We start from the raw sequence: 17,700 nt of genomic DNA, 5'->3' as shown, positions 1-17,700 counted from the left end.
CCCACGTTTATTATTATTAAAAGAAATGAGTAAAACGCAAAGGAAAGCAAAAGAAAGGTTGTAATTATAACGTCCATCGACTGTCCAACGTTTTTTTTTTTAAATAGTGATGTAGTCTTAGAAACGTATTTCCCTTACATCGTTATGCGTCCATCCCAACCAACCTTGGGAATTAAAATGGTTATGGCTCTTCTGCTTGTAGTTACACTGGCTCACTTACTCTTCAAATAGAAACTTAACTATTTTGTGGTTTCTACCTAGTCGGGTTTGTATAAATTCGTACCGCCAAGTTTGAACCAAAACTAACAATTATATTGCATACAATGCCAATTTACTTTAACCATAATAGCAGACTAAATGTTACTAATAAAGATTTCACATTTTGTATAATAGATTATTTGTCTAAACCTGCAATTCAATTGAGCGTTTTTTTCTGATAGATGTGGACATAAAAAATAAATACGCCAGCTCCAAGAGGAATAACAGAAAATATGTCTTTAAAAAATTAAATAATAATTATTTTATTTTAAGTCATTTATTACTTTCTTTAAGTAGTACCATTATCTTACAAAAGGGTATGGTAATCAAAATAAAACAATATTTATGTCCAAACTTTATTTGGAAAATCTACAATACAAATTTAATTGTAACTTTGATAAATGACATATTTGTATAATATTATAGTTATAATAAGTAATATATGTAATCTTATAACATCTCTTATAATAAAAGGCATTTGGCTGTTTTGTAACCTTCTACGTTTATACACTCGAATATGTATTTAAACCAATTAAACAACATTAACACAGATAAAACAAAGTAATAGATTATCAATTTCATAAATAATAAATCAATATCCACAGATAAACATAACTGTTTATTGTAAGAAGTTTTTATTTAGCTTGCAATGTTTGTTTGATTTTTTAGGTTAAATCTTGCAAGCTGAATTAGAACCTAGGAAGTTAAAATTTTAATTAATGGGTTAAATTTCAGTGATAATGCAATTTTATGTTAAACACGACTTGTTTCTACACCCTGACAAAGGCCATTCCAGGCAAAGGAACTCCTCACCGGTCAACATCAAAGATGCGATATTTTGTATACTATAAATAGCTTTTTTGAAAACATGTGTTTACTATAAAATTGTTAAACGTTATAATAACGATATTCATTATAACGTCGAACAATATCTCAAATTTATAAAATATTATCATTTCATTTAATGATTAAGCCTTCAGTATTTTTTTAACGTTAGTATTTTTTCCATTATTTAGACGAACATATATATATAATATACTTTATTATGTACGTAAATATATTTCATAATTACTATTTTTAAAAGGTTATTTATTATATTACTTCGACTATAAATTTTGACTTATTAGTGATGTAATAAACCTATTTTTATCTTTTTAAGTAAACAATTTTTACTTTACATATTATTTATTTAGCGAATATATCAAAGAAACAAAATATTATATACGTACTAATAAAATACATTTATAACAATAAACAATATAATTATCTCTTATGATATGACTAAAATATTCCTAATAACTATTATAAATCAATGAATACGCAACAATAATTGTGTAGTATATAAACTTATATTTTCTATAATAATGAAACTAAGAATGACAATTTTGTAATAACATTAATATATGTAATAATTATGCCTAAATTCCAAACGATTTGGTAAAATATCTGATTAAGTTACCATTTAATTTTAAGCCTTACCCTCCTATGAAAACTTAAAATATAAATTTACGAATAACCATAATGCAATATCATAAGATCTCCTTTCAAAATGACACTATTTAATTTTTATTTCATAAATAGTTTTAGAATATTTTGTGATCTACTGACTAATACAAAAAAAATTATGGTGCTCTCAACACAATTGTTGGGTACTTCAAATTAATGTATTTAAAAAAAAATAAACAACTATATTCAGTTTTAACCGCCAATATATTATTGGCAGACGTTTCAAGTGTTTTAAATATGACAGTATTATCTTTGCTAGCACCATAATAAAAATACACTGTATGTAACTACAGTCCATTTAAAGAAATAAAATGTAATTTTACATTTGTTGATGTAAAATACAGTTTATTTGAAAATGAAAATGATTTTGAAGTGAACTATAAAAGTAACTCTCATTGTGACGTCAATCGAAATGTAGGTTTCATTAGTTATTTTTTACTGAAATTTGCACAATTTTAAGCTCTTATATATAATCAGATAAAATATTTTAAGAATTACATTATAATTATTGCTTATTATTTTACAAAATTGTATTTAATAACTTCGATAAAATATTATTTGATTGCAATAAGTATTAATAACGGAGATAATCACATTTCAATTAATATTATTGTTTCTGTCATGGCACTAATGTTTTATTTTCCTTTTTAAATGTGGAATGATTATGAAAAATATCAGTTCAATCAAGTATTACTAAAAATTACTATCAGTAAAATCAACTTGTATTTTATAACCAAAGATAGTAAGAAGAGTACCTAATTCTAAAATAATATGGATGTAGTGAGCGGCATGAGTCGTGAGCATAATAATCCTGACCTGCGCAGTACATTTTTAAGTTTCTTTGGAGGAAAGAAGGAGTCGGGGGTGACGAAGCTGCAAGCGATTGGTCCGTCAGTCGATGCTTGTCGTCTTGTGGACTCTCATTTGTCTATCGTAATTTATTATAGTACTCACGAGGAACTTTGAAAACTACTTCATATTTGATAAACGCTTCTTACTATCAAACAATAGAAACATATTAGACATGTTTATCACTATCAGCAATTTAGATAACATATTCATATTTTATATATATATATCACAAAACGAATTAATGTTAAAACCTTTTAATAGCTTAAGAAATTTTAACATTCTAGAATTTAAAAGTTTTTATTTTTGCAATCGGTTAAATCTTGTTTCGTCAACGCAATTATAAAACTTTTGAATCTTTATGTTTATACTTAGAATATCAATAAGTAAGCAATCACTTTATGATATTGTCACCTTCTCCATGACATAGACCCATTACATATACTTTTGTCAATTTACTGCTGACTGTACCTCCTAGTACTTGATGATTATAAATTTACAAAATATGTTTCAAGGTAAATAGTTGTCATAAAATAACGAGGTCATTGCCCGGCAGTGTGACATGTACAAGTTTTTTCTTAAGTACATTATTCCTATTAATGGAGAACAAAGAAAATTTTATAATAGGTTGACGGTCTGATTTATGAAAAACATAATTTTCTATATATTTGTTTCAGTGATGGAAAACAAGTGATGTGATTACATTTTTGGCTCCATACAATTTTTTTAATAATTTGACAGTGTTACTTGATAAAAAAATATTTTACCCATTTTTTTTTATAATCTAGCTAACATGAAAAGTTGGACGGTAATATTTTTTTAACATTATTCATGTTTGTGCACTTTAACATAGAGTTACATGTTATAATTTGTCCTTGAATTTCTATTGTAGATATGTTAATTAGAATAAAATTTATTGAAAGTGTAGTTATTCCGAGTATAAACAATTCATAAATTAAGATGTACAAACTTAATATTTAACTAACTCTATGTTAAGCAGCACAAACAATATCCTCAAGTATGGAGCCTTTGAGATGTTTTTAGAGTATCCCAATTCTATCCAAACATAGCACCACAATTTGAGCACCTCCTATTTTTCAAAGCGAGACAGCACAAGATACCCAAAGGAAAGAAGAGGATAGCACATAAAATGCCAAGGCAAGTAAAGTCATCTTCTAGTATACCTACTCGACAGGCAGGACAAGCACCAACTGCTATTATGGCTGGTGGTATTATTATATTGGTTGCACCATAGTTGGGTAGATATGGATTTGCTTGTGGTGTTGTACCATAGGGTGTGTAGCCCGGTGGAGGTGGGGGGAAAGCTCCTTGAGTAGGTTGTGGTTGTGGTTGTGGCTGTGGGTGAGGATAAGCTTGTGGCCCTGAAATGACAAAATCATAATAATATTAATGACTACAGCTTAAAAATATAAACAAATACAAGTTTTAAATGGTTTTATTTTTCTAATAATATATTACATAAAAAGGGTGTGAAAAACCAGACTAAATAAAAGTAACATTATTCGCATTTATACTTTTGTATTACCCGAAAATAATACAGTAGTGAGTATTACTAAGATTTTTTCGATTATTAACATTGTCAAATCTCCAAGTTAAAACAATTATTATTATTAATATAGATATGTCATCAACTTGTTCAAGTTCTCTGTATAACCATATATTATGTTCAGGCAAAGTAGAAAAGAGTCTTACACTTTTAGATGTCATATGACACAAATAGACACTAATTGTCCTCAGGCAATGCTTTAAATTTCAGCTAAAGAATGCAAAAGAAGAATTCTTATCAAACCCACATTGATTATCAAATATGTATTAATTTTTAGTGCTCTAATGCTAATAATGATAAGGATATTTGTAAAGTGTTCTTTCGTTGTATTTGGTGATGAGATACCAAGAAAACATGCAAATAATAAACTCTCATTTGATTAGGAATATTAGTTTACTCTATGATTAAGAATCATACTCTTCTAAATAACAGAAAAATAATTTTGTCTAGCTTTTCTAAAACATGTATGATAAAAATTTTGTGTTGAACACTTTTACGAATAAAATTTGGTGAAAATCTGAACTTCTGTAAACCTTTATAACTAGTGATTATAAGGTAAAATATATTATTAGGATAAAATGAGAAGCATTAACAATTGACAAAAATTAATAGAACAATGCATTATATTGCATACCAACTTGAAATTGGACTAATTGCTATTGCTCTTTCTAATGTGTAAGTTAAAAAAGGATAGCAAGCCTTTAATCTTGTTAGAATAGTTAAGGATTTTTCCAAAAAAAATTGGCACTATATCATAATTTTTCATTACTGTACTAAGTTAAAACCATTTTCATTATATTTTACTGTTCCTTAAAAAAATAAGACTATTTCTGGGAAACAAATACTTTTTAAAATAATAATCGAGGTCGTTAATAAATTATAATAATTTTATATTTTCGAAACAGCGTATTATTAATTGTAATAAGTTAATTACATATATGAACAAAATATGTGATATCATGAAGACTTCATATTGTTTTAAAAACGTTTAATCCAAACAAATACAAGCAAAATTCTGGCAATTTCTAATTACAAACAATTATATATTCTCCGTCAAACAATTATAGTTGTTCAAACATGGAAATGTTTTTTTATTATTATTAGATCTACACGTCCTGTCTAAATAGTAAAGTTAACTAAAATATAACAAACTATTTCAGGATGGCGCAATAATACACTTGTTTATCATAAAAGTATTGTGATTCATGTAACTTTTCAATAACATTTACAATAGGGAAAAAAATACCTGGTGGTGGTGGCACAGTCGCCGAGTAAGGTGGGGGTTGCTCTGTATATGCTTGTTTTTCCATTTTTCTCCTAATTATAACTTTTACAACGTATACTCAATAATGGATGACAATGCAACAGCAGCAAGTTAACAATAAACTTAGACCACTTGATCGCTAGATATTATAAACCAGCTGTCAAATGATGTTATGTTGTGTAAATCTGTCAAACTCAAAACCATAGTGTAATGTTGCTATAATATGAATATCTTTGTATCATTTACATTAGGTCCTTAAATATATACAAATATGAATTAAAAATAGTTATAAATACTGTACAAATCCTGACCGCGTGGAATGGTGGCAAGAATGCTAGCAACATTTCCCCATTGAATCGCAATTCCGATCCTCTGGGCAAAAAACGAACACGCCCTCCTGTCACCAATGGAGGCAATAAGGCGAGGTGTTATATGTATACTTTTAATTAAGCTTTTTGCGCCACTTTTTCAAGGGCCAAGAGTTTCGACAGCAAATGGGATAAAAAAGTAATTTGACATAAAACACGAATATTTAGATCGCTTTTTTGCTTCAGTTTTTCCGCAGCGGCACCAGCTCATAACATTGTTTCTCGGATATGAGACGGGGTCAACGTGTCAACGCATGTAGCGTCCCACACAGAGGATTGTCTTCGTTCCCAGGGAACCAACTCCATCAGGTCTCTTACCATCATCACGACTAATTCCACGAAGCTCAGTAAGAGCAGGTACGTCGATGGTGGCAAAAGCTCTTTTTATTGTGTCATTAAGAGATCCGTAGCGAAAAAGCCTACCTGAACTCCTTGGACAAGAGAGACCATGTAAACCGAAAGAGTCCACCTCCTTTCCACATGGGCATCTGTGCTCAAAGCACAGCGGTGTTCACAGTCGGAGACTAATTGATATGCGGAAAAATTCATTATCTAAAAGTGACCCAATATTTTTAGTGGGTAATTAATTCAACCAATGACTATCTTTAGTTGATAAGAAGCTAGAAGCCTTGCGCGGTTTTGGCACTTGTTAAATTTTGTGTCAAACTGTGTAGTGTAATGTGGACTAATGGTGAATCCCAAAGTGTTTGTTTTGTAACTTCCTTAGAGATATCATCATTAGGGCACTTTACCTTCCAGGTTTCTATCGCCTCAGTAATATTTGTGACTTTGACTGATTTTGATCTTAAAATTTGTGAACAAAGGCCTGAAATGAAGATGTGTATAAGATATGTGCAGAAGAAAGGCCGGAAGGGCAACACTTTGTAGCTTGAATCCAAGAATACTCATCAAGAAATAAATTTAGACTTTTTAAAAGTTTTTTTAAGGATGGCATCGATTTGATTGGTAAAGATATTTCCATTTTACATAAAGATATTACATGAGTTTTGGAACTAAAAGGCAGTGCTTTAAGATGGTATAAGCTATTTGAGAATTTAAAATGCCCAATCTGGCGATATTATCCGAAAATATTTTAGCCTTTATCAAACAATAGTGCACCAAGGAGGCAAATTGTACCTTTATGAAGAATTATTATGCTAGGTGCAATTTTATTAAATATATCCGTTGCGAAACGAATATCTTTGGGAGATAAATTGCCTGTGAAAAAAAATATCACAATTTGAAAAATTCACTTAAGGCCAACTTTATCAAATTGTGCTTTAATATGATAATTATAAAATCACCGAGTATAAAAAAACGCTCTACGGTACTTTTGACCATGTTTATGATTTACGCTATTACTCCATCTGCGTCTTGATGCGTGATCTATATTGATCTGCTATTTTTTATTAAATGAATAATTAAAAACATCGTTATTTGTTATATAATTAAGATAAAGTTGCCAGACTTTCTTTCATAATGACCACCTAATTATATTATCACTATTAAAGTTTTTACGTCGTTATATAGACGACCTTTTTCTTGTAACAAGCCTTGTTCAAGATGTTTTATGCCATGTATATGCAATTTGTTTAGTGGCGTAACAATAGAGCAGGGCAAATTGACAGGGCAACAGGGGACCTGGCCCACGATTGCAGAGCACAAGCAGATACTAAGATAAAACATTTATTCTGACAAAATTTAATTAAATTTATTAGTTTTGTAGTGAACTATTTAAATAAGGCTCATAAGATGAAGTTCAAAAACTTATAAGAGTTATCTAGAGCCAAATGCTATTTTGCTGCTCATAATTCAAATAAAAGGTTAAAATTTGGTATGCATAAGAAATCTATTCGCGTAAATTTATAACCTGAACATTAAAGAACGAATTTTGAGAAAATAAAAGCAAGTATTGACATTATCGTCTCAACATATTTTTCGATATAACGCATGTTCTCGAATACATAAATAATGATTTTTTAAAATGATTATGCTTACACTAACATTACAAGGAGTAAACGTAAACTTGTTACTTCTATCACCCGGCTACACAGAGTTAATAATTCCTTAGTGAGACAATGTAATAAGATTTAGAAACAGGATCTCTGAAAATATTCAAAAATTTTCGATAGTATAATAAAACAAAACCGTCAATGTACGTTTGTTAAAATGATGATTTTATGATGACAACAGAATCTCAGAAAACGTACGAAAAATACTAACTGCATAAAACGTCCTAGACGTACATGTAGTATCTGTTGTAGGCAGTTAGGAAAAACAATCCATATCCCATATCATAGCATAATATTTCCTATAGAAAGTATACCTACATTTCTGTTTAAAAAAACGGTAAGTTCCTTTGGCGAGGTCTTATCAGGTCTGAAATTTTTTTTTCGTATTAAGAAAATGTAATGTCTAATAAAGAATTTTAATTTGAAATCAGATAGATATTTTATGATACAATAAAAAGGTTTATATTAAATGCAGTTGAAAGAAATGAAGCGATCTCCCTGAAGAAGAGCGAAAGCTATAATTTTATATTACTGATTTATCATGGCAAAATTTTGTAGGTCGTCGATGCATATTTAAAAGAACTTTAGTCTAAACTCATCGATCTTTCAAATGTCACACACACACATGAAAAAAACCGACTTATATAAAACGTTCAACCGTCAATGCAATATTATTATTAAACAAATAAAACAGCAAAAAAACTATTGAACTTTCAATATATTCATTATATTTCACAAAACAATAACTATTAACGCCATTATCTAAATATCTCTAAATAACTATTATATTTACAGCGTTTTATTTAACTGTTAATATTACCCAAAACTATGCTCTATCTATACTGTTAATTATAATTATTTTAAGGAAAGAATATCGAGAACATTCGAATCATAATTTAAAACATACATTATTATTTTCAGAAAGAAGTTACTTTTTTTATTTAAAACCACACAGGAAAAAATATTTTATGAAGTAATAGCTATAGACAATAATTTTAACAACATTCTTATTACAAGTTGATATGTCAAAATATACATTATATTTAACTTAAATAAAATCCTAAAACATATTTACACAATATACTAAATGAAAAATTTATATTTATTTAAAAAAATCATGCTAAAATAGCCGAATACCAGTGAACATGTTACAAATAATAAAATATATCATTACGCCTACTTACGTTCAAAGTAAAATAATAACATTTATACGGATTCAATTTTGTGTATAAATCAATTTATTTTATGTTTAAATGTCACAAAAAAGTAAGGTCTTCGCTTTTGATAAATTAATGAAACAATAGTGTCATATATCTTTACAAACAAGTCATTAAGCTATACCATAATTAGTATCTATTTTACTCTATCACAATGGAATGCAATTATAATGCAGACTCGTTATTAAACAAGGTTATAATAATTACAATTTATCCTCGACAAAACACTGGTACTAGTTTTGTGTCTAAAAAAACTTGATGCAACTAAAATACCTGCTATCCTTTCTTAACATCATACAAAAGAAAAAGATAGCGATATTTACAGTCGCTTTAAATTAGTTTAGTTTAGAGGTCAAAATAGCAAAGCTGAGTCAGCACATCTCTATATGGTTTTAGCACATAACTATACATGCATAAAATCTTTTCAAGTGAACGGCACCTTAGGCGTAATTTTTTTTGAATATATTTTCAATGTCAAAGTTATATATTATTAATATTTAGTTAATGCCAATTATACTTAGTTCGGTATTAGCGCCAAAACTTTTGTCTAAACAAATCAATCAACGAAACAATTATGTTTAAAATTTGAATTTATTCAACGCATCGTTTTAGTCCTTAGGTAATAAAATTAAACGTCAAAACAAAACAAAAGAAAAAAAAGGTTAAGAACAAGGAGGATATTATGCATTTCGTCAGCTTCTATAGCTCCTTATTACTTTCATTCATAACCATTCTATATCTGTTTCTTTCAATTTTAATCTGTAAAACGCATTGATAAGGTCTAAAATCGTACAGGAACCCAGCAACCGGTTTGTTCGTCACGCCGGTAGTAGTGAGGTCTATTGTCCGGGAACACTGTTACAGCTGGGAACGGATGTTGCTGGATGAATTTTAGAGTAACACGAATCTGGAAGAGATATATACATTGATTTTTATTTCAAATGGATAGGTCACCTGATGTTAAGTGGTCAGTACCGCCTTTAGACATTGGCTCTGAACTAGATGTTACCCTTGTATCCGTGGAGTCTTATTTACCGTTCAAATCACAAAAATTAGTACTAAGAATCGAAAAGTACTCAGAAAGAAACATATGTTATGCGTCACAACATCAACCTTGGGAGCTAAGGTGTTATGTCCATTGTGCCTGTAGTAACACTGGCTCACTCACCCTTCAAACCGGAACAACAATACTGAGTACCGGTGTTTGGCGGTAGAAGATTTGATGAGTGGATGGGACCTATTCAGACGGGTTTGCACAACACCCTACCTTCCAGGCACAAAGCCTTACCACCAATTGAATATATACTAGTAGCTATGATAATAATATTATTTGAAATATTACAATATACAGTTTCTAATAGAGGAATTAATTGACTAAAATATCATACATAATTAAATAGAGACAGATATTAGGAATAGTAGATTTATGCAAATTAAAATAACCGGATATTTCTGGATTTATACATAATAACATTGCTATCCGTCATATGATTGGACGTACAATGTACCTTCGGTAATGGAAACATTTAAATTGCTAGTTCCAGTGCCAATGCATAAATCTAAAGATATGAATTACATAGGAGATATCAGCAATAATTCCAAAATATAATATACTGTTTATAAATAAATGTAAGCTTATTGGCTCAAGCGTCCTCTTGGAGCCGAGATAGCGGCGGATAGAACACTTGGATCTAAATCAAAAATCACGGTTTTAAATTCAGATAACTGAGTTCATATACTTGATTTGTATTTATGATACGATTGGAAGATATCATAGTGAGGTAAACTGCATGTAACTCTGTGGTGTTTAACACCAACACGCAATAGAACAGTGCCGTGAATTGAGCCCAAAACTTAACGAAAATCAAACCTTTTATTAGTGGAACATTTACCAGGTTTTGTTCACCAATATAAAAACATATACTTTTAGTAATGTATGTATTGATGGTAGGGAAGCAAGCAAACATAATACTTAATAATGAATAATTAATACCACTCATTTACATTGCCACTAGCTGAACCTGCGGCTTTACCAGCGCAAACTTTTTAAAACATTACTTATAGCACACAAACGTCATCCCCAATTTACGCCCTCGAGGGGTGAATCTCGATACCAAATTTTATCTAATTAAGTTCAGCGGTTTAAGCGTTAATAAGTAACGGAGACAATGTTACTTTGACATAATATAAATATAGATTTTAGGTACTTTAGTAAGATATAGTAGTTTAACAATACCGTTAGGATTATTAGAGTAGTGTTCACCATTATTTAAAAAAAAAAAAAAGTAGTTCTCTCTCTGTCTATAAATACACTCTCTCTCATTTAATATTTATAACTAGAATACAACAATACAAAATATTGAGAACAGTTGATTCGTAAAGTAACGATAGGTGAGTTGAAGTGAGCGATGCTTAGTCAGAAATATTTATTCAAATTTCACAATCACGATTTTTATTTATATATTCAATATTCTTTTAATCTTTTACAATATCGTCAAATTGTAGTTAGACTCGTAAATTATAAAACAAAAGACTTCTTGGTTTCTTAAATGAGATCGTTACTTGTCAGTCGGCTTTTTTCTAGCCGTATTCTCAATCGAATAATTGTACATTATATTATGTCTGTTGGGGCTTTCGAGTTCCAGAAATATTCTAGTAGTTCAATACGTACATTGTGAACGAAGTGGGGACCTTCTACGGCTGGTGTGGTACTGAGATGCTGGAGTATAAAATCGTCAGATTGTTCCAGCCAGAGATCCACGCCTCGTAAAGGCTCGTAGTTAAATGGGCCGATGCGTAACATGCCTACGCCATTGTCGTATATGTCCAGTACCTGTGTCAAAGTAATGAAGATATTAGTATACACTTTATTATAAAATATACCAAGGTAACCATAAAATTAAGGCTAATATGTGTGTTTGTTATTTTTCTTATACATAATTCAAACAGAAATTTATAATAAGCTAGAATTTAGTTTACAAAACTCTCGCTGAATCCGAATTGTTAATCGGTTTGAAAAAATACTCTTTTCATTTTTATCAAGTTAGCTGGTAAATTTTCACAAGCGTCTGTTTATGCTAGCGACATCAATTTTAAATCGACAATTGTGAAGAAATGAAATTAAAAAATTGTCTTTGACGATATTAACTTCTGTTTCTCTTTAGTTTGTGGGATACAATGAAAAAAAAATGTACGTGCATGAAAAGTTCTACTCCTTCGACGTCATTAAAAATAGTTTTTAATAACACGTAAATAATTAATAACAATAAAATTATTAATATGATAAACGTTATTCATTTTGTTTAACACTGTTATAATACTCACTCACAAATATAAACATTCACAATTCATTCAAATTTGTAATAATGAGGTTGTCTATTTCAAGCGGCTTAACACTTAAATGGCGGTTTAGCCAGCAATTTCAACATGTTTTTATGTCACTCTTCGTACGCGCATAATAAAAATAGGAGTGATTTTTATAATGCGTGTATACAGAATGATAATTTTTCATAACGCACCAAAAGTATCTATCTATTTAAAAAGACAACTATTAGTTTAAAACAGATACATCCTAGTATAAGCTAGACAGGTTTACTAATAATGTCGTTGCTTTAACTTTTGCTGCAATGTACAGCGTAATTATACATTCGAGTATTATATTACTTTACTTGACAGAACCTATTATTTGACATTTTCTTTACGAAATTTGAATAATGTCGGTTGAATGCAATCACTACAATATTAATCTGTCATTTAAAGCAGTTCCAATCAAGCATGTCCATTTATAAATTAAAATTATCCTACAAAATTACATTGTGTAGTAGTAGTAGTATGGGTATGCCAGCAATTAGCTGACTTTTCAATTTAACACGATTATATCGTACATACCTGTGCGGAGTGTAGTCCGCCAGTAATATGTCTAGCACCGCGAAGGGGTTGTTCTGGTCCCTTATCAGGAAAGTTGGCTGGGAACAGATCACCAGCACGAATGTCCACTCCGACACCCGTGACGAGGGGAGCCGGAGATCCACCCCCTAGAGCTGTGTTTAACTCGCAACAGCAAGCGAGGGTGAGGTCGATTTCTTCGGAGAGACGGTGAAACGATACTGTAACAGAGTATGTACAAATTTAGCCAACGCTTTGAGAAATATGAAAGCATTTTTTGGCATTGATAGGCGGACGTGCAAATGGGTTACTTGATGGTTAGTGATCACTATTGCCCATAGGTACTGGTGACTTAAAAAAAAACTTTTCAATATTCAATATTCTCTACATTGCTAATGTATTTTGTTATGTATCTTGTGACCCTAATCCAAGTTTATAAGTTACACTGGTTCACCTACCCTTCAAACCGGAACCACAATACTAAGTGCTACGTATATTATGGCTTCCGCCATAATATACGAAGAAATAAAATAACGATTTGTTTTTTCATTACAAGAATATGTACCAACAAATAATAAACTCCTATTATTTCATTTAACTAATATAACGATATAACCATACATATAATGATGTGCGAAAAATTTGCGTCATTCCAAATAACATTATCAATGCAAATGTGTGTTTCTTTGTTACGCTTAACAAGATCATCATGAAACTGCATACGAGACATGGGCTATTCACAATGATAAGCGGGTGAAGCCGCAGGCGAAACTTAGTAAATAATATGTGACATATTTACTCCAAAACTTTGGAGTATTAAAATTGTATTGTACACAAATCTTCTGTTCGAAGACAAATAACTAATTGCCAAAAGGTCTTAAAATCAAAGAATCCAACATTTCATTCAGTCCATTCCGACTTGGAGATTTAATAATTCCATGATTACATCTCAAAAGTCGAATGCATACATGATAAGGGCCTAACAATGAACGCCCACGCCTCGTTCTGCTAATAATTAGCTTCATTCGTTTGGCACCGTGACAGATGTGTTACGGGAGTGACCTTCGTGTCTCATAGTTAGAGATATTTATTGCTCAATACGAGCGTGTAAATGAAGATAGGGCCTAAATATATTAACTGACTAATTAATCAGACGCTGTAAATATTCGAAGCATGAGCTAACTATCTGCAGAAAGCTCCTAATTGACATAGACCTGCTTTTCATTAAGAAGAAGGCTTGGAGATTATTTAATTAAGCTGTTTTAGTTACCAGACGGGTATAGTTAGATGTGGTTGTCAGTAGATATAAATCCATCCGATAAACGAAGGTAATCGTTCCTAGCGCGAATTGAAACGCAAAAAAAGAATTTTGGGGAAGGCAACTGAAATATGGGTTACCAGATTGAATAAAAGGAATATTGCAAGTACGCCGTTAATCCACTAATTATACTTCAAAACCGTTACACTAACCAATTAGTGGACCATCAACCAAATTTACACTAAAAAAAGCAGTTGTCAAAACCATCATCAATTTCTTTATTCCTATGATAAGAGGTATATTATATTTCTTACACATGATGTTAGCGAACAGCTCGTCTGAATATCGATGCGGATCTGTGAATCCACCCACGAGCTGCAGTTCCAGCCGACCTTCTGGGTATCCTACGGCTAATTGTTGCACTCGAGCTACCATAGTTGCGGCTGCTTCCGCTGTTCCAGAACCATCTAGATGAGCGAGTGATACTGCACCTGATCCTGGAATAGACGATAATTGTATGTTTAAATATATTTTTATTACTTTCGCAATGAATAATTGATATTTTTTTTTAATAATAATTAGTAATGTTATGTAAATGACCTACGGACAAAAGCCTTTTCTCTTCTGAAAAATAAAGCTGTATCTCATTACACTACGCTACTCTACCAAAATCAGCGAATATAGCGGGAATTTTTCTTCAAGCGACTGATAACTCAGTATTTCTCAACCAGATGCGAACCCGCGATCTTTGGTTTAGTTTCACAATTTCAATTTCAGTAATAAATCCACCGAGAATTCTTACATCTTTTGTAATTATAATCATGCACTCGTTAAATAAGATATACGAAATCACTTATACTTTATTGATAGTCAGTTTATTGCTAGAAGTAAGATTGTAGGAAAAATTGTAAGAAGTTTTTTGATATTGTTTGTTCAATGTATTACCTGAGTGTCTGACGACAACTATAATACACGATGTGGCGTCATCTGATCCTATGATACTAACGTTTTCTGAAAACAAAACGAAATTACACAAGAGATTAGAATTTGCAATAAATGGAATCATTTCTCTAATTTCTTTAACTAAAATTTGTTTATAAACTTCAAAAGGAAAAACCAGTAACCATAGTATGGTGTTACAATATTTTATAGACATAGACATGTCAATTTTATAAACTCACTGTCATGAGGAACAACGGCCGCCAGTTCTCTCTGCCCAACATATAGCAGACCAGGCGGGCCAACGACCCTAGCCGCGGCCGCCAGTAACTGTGCCGCTGCGTCTCTATAGCCAGGGTGCGCTGCTAACAACGCCCGGACAGACGTCGGACACTCGTCCGCTAGGACGCCGTTCAGCACCACCACCATGCTAACTCTGGAATGAATGGATATTTTTACTGACGAGGGACGGATGTATCACTTATTGTAAAACGCGTTAATGAGTGACGACACTGTTATTTTTCATAGCTAACACATAAACGATATCAAATCAACCTTCTAGATTATAGAATCTTCAAAAAGGGTTAAAAAAATGTTATTATTATTAGATTTTTTAATTATAATAAAACCTAAACAATAAAGTATACCTGTGATAAGAATTTTTAGTTCATAATTGATAAATAATAAAAAAAAAATTATAGTAATGACTATTTTTTAAATATTAATAATAATATTATCTGAACAACAACGTCAACTCGAACATATTATTGTAATCATTCAAAAAGTTTGAAGGCAAAAATGCTACCATTGGCGTCGCGCACAACCGAATACAATAGTTTTCTTGGTAATATATTCCGAGTGGCGGCGGGTCACACGAGTGACACCGGCTCTATTTTACACTAGCATTTATAAAGGCGTGTGTACATTTGCATATGCTATGCATACACCAGCGTACGGAATTCAAACACAAGAAATAAAATTCTCTAAAAGGCACGAAAAATTCCTTGCGGATTCCTCTCGTTATTATTGAAATAGCATCTTCAGTATAGAATTTTATATTTAAGTCCATAAATAGCTTCAATATATTACATACTATGATACAATAAGAAATCAAGAACGAAAAGATACGCAAACGTAATAACTTTACTGTTAAACCAACATCGTGTTTTACACCAATTATTATAATGGATTCCACGAGGGCAAAACAGCGTGATACAAATTTATACTCTAAAGTAAATATTTTTAAAGTTAGAGACATCGTAAATTATTCGATCTTACATTTCTATCTTGGGTATATTACAATTATAATCATTATAATTATTTTATTACAATAATTTATCAAAAGTAATAAATATGGACATCCAACTATATCATAATACATAACATAATAACATTGATTCTATTTGACATTAAGTTCATATGTTTGTGATTAAAATTGAAGACAACCATCTTAATTTGGTGCTAATAATAATATTAATTATAATGAAACTGATATAATCTGTTGCTAGGCGTTCCATATATAAATAAATACAATAAGTACTATTAACTTATTACATACATTTTTAAATCTTCTTTAAATTGGTAGAATGGGGGTAATAATTTGTTATTTTTAAGTCAGGCCGTCGCACAATTTGGCGGCCTGATGGCAAGTGGCCACAATCGCTCATAGACATTGGCATCGTAAGGTATATTTACCATCCCTTACATTGCCAATGCGTCACCGACCTTGGGAACTAAGATTTTATTTCACTTGTACCTGTAGTTACACTGGCTCACTCACTAAATAATACAAGAACTCGCTAGTTACTTGTAGTATAGAAACTAGTTGGTCGCACGCGAAACTTCGCGTTCATTCAACAATTTTCACAGATTTAAAAAATTTAAACAGGTTTTGATTTGATTTAATTTCAAACTAAACTGATGACGTCTGGTCGCACGTTTTACATTTGTTTTTTTTCTAATAGCGCATTATATTTACATAGCGCCGCTCTGTACCCGTCTAGTAATTTCTTTCGATCTTTAAAATTAATTCTTTGTTAAATCGTAAACTCTTTTGTGTACAGCTATCGTCCCATAATAACTAAGACAAAAATCGACCTACGCTATTAATACGATATATGATATACGAAGATTATAATAAATAAAGGCTGTATATGTGTATGTTATAGTAAACCTTATAAGTAAACTCAACAAGTACTAATTCCACGCTTTTTTGTCGTCTACATAAATTAATAGGTAAATCTACTCAAGACCACGATACTATTATGCATTCAAAATCAAACAGACCGTCCCACGTCCTTGGAGAAACTAGTGGTGATTAATGATCAACACGGTACCTGCTACAAGATTGAGATGCCGTTCCGTTCATTCAAATGTAAAGAATGTCAATGATGCGTGTACGAACGCTCTCGGTCAATTTAACATCGATAATACACACGAAAGTTCGACGTAACAATAGACTAATTATACACCAAAAGTTCTAACAGGATTTAAATCATTCATTATTTTTATGTGCACAGAGATGTTTTATTTTTAACATGTTTAAATTAAAAGTTTCAACTTCTTGTGCAAAATAAT

At 31.0% G+C, this 17,700-nt stretch overlaps 2 protein-coding genes across 3 annotated transcripts in view; both read right to left on the bottom strand.

Annotated features, from left to right (window-relative positions):
* Nucleotides 1–600: 600 nt before the first annotated feature.
* On the bottom strand, nt 601–5,586 carry LOC113393994 (membrane protein BRI3-like). Its single transcript, XM_026631152.2, has 2 exons — nt 5,427–5,586; nt 601–3,995 (listed from the first exon to the last, which is right to left on the bottom strand). Exons 1-2 carry the CDS (start codon nt 5,488–5,490, stop codon nt 3,670–3,672), a joined length of 390 nt encoding a protein of 129 aa, XP_026486937.2. The 5' UTR covers nt 5,491–5,586; the 3' UTR covers nt 601–3,669.
* A 2,938-nt stretch (nt 5,587–8,524) lies between these two features.
* Nucleotides 8,525–17,700, bottom strand: part of LOC113393991 (protein N-terminal asparagine amidohydrolase) — a 58,404-nt gene continuing 49,228 nt past the window's right edge. For both annotated transcript variants that reach the window (XM_064217308.1, XM_026631148.2), the window contains exons 4-9: nt 15,366–15,559; nt 15,130–15,195; nt 14,499–14,681; nt 12,930–13,147; nt 11,713–11,874; nt 8,525–9,948 (exon numbers count right to left, since the gene is read on the bottom strand). In XM_064217308.1, the coding sequence (XP_064073378.1) occupies nt 9,823–9,948; nt 11,713–11,874; nt 12,930–13,147; nt 14,499–14,681; nt 15,130–15,195; nt 15,366–15,552 (942 nt within the window). In that variant the 5' untranslated portion in view covers nt 15,553–15,559 and the 3' untranslated portion in view covers nt 8,525–9,822. The remainder of the gene's footprint in view (nt 9,949–11,712; nt 11,875–12,929; nt 13,148–14,498; nt 14,682–15,129; nt 15,196–15,365; nt 15,560–17,700) is intronic.

This window comes from Vanessa tameamea, chromosome 16, assembly GCF_037043105.1.
Source record: "Vanessa tameamea isolate UH-Manoa-2023 chromosome 16, ilVanTame1 primary haplotype, whole genome shotgun sequence".
NCBI lineage: Eukaryota > Metazoa > Arthropoda > Insecta > Lepidoptera > Nymphalidae > Vanessa > Vanessa tameamea.
Note: the sequence above shows the minus strand (reverse complement) of the source record. Positions and strands in the feature narration are given on the sequence as shown.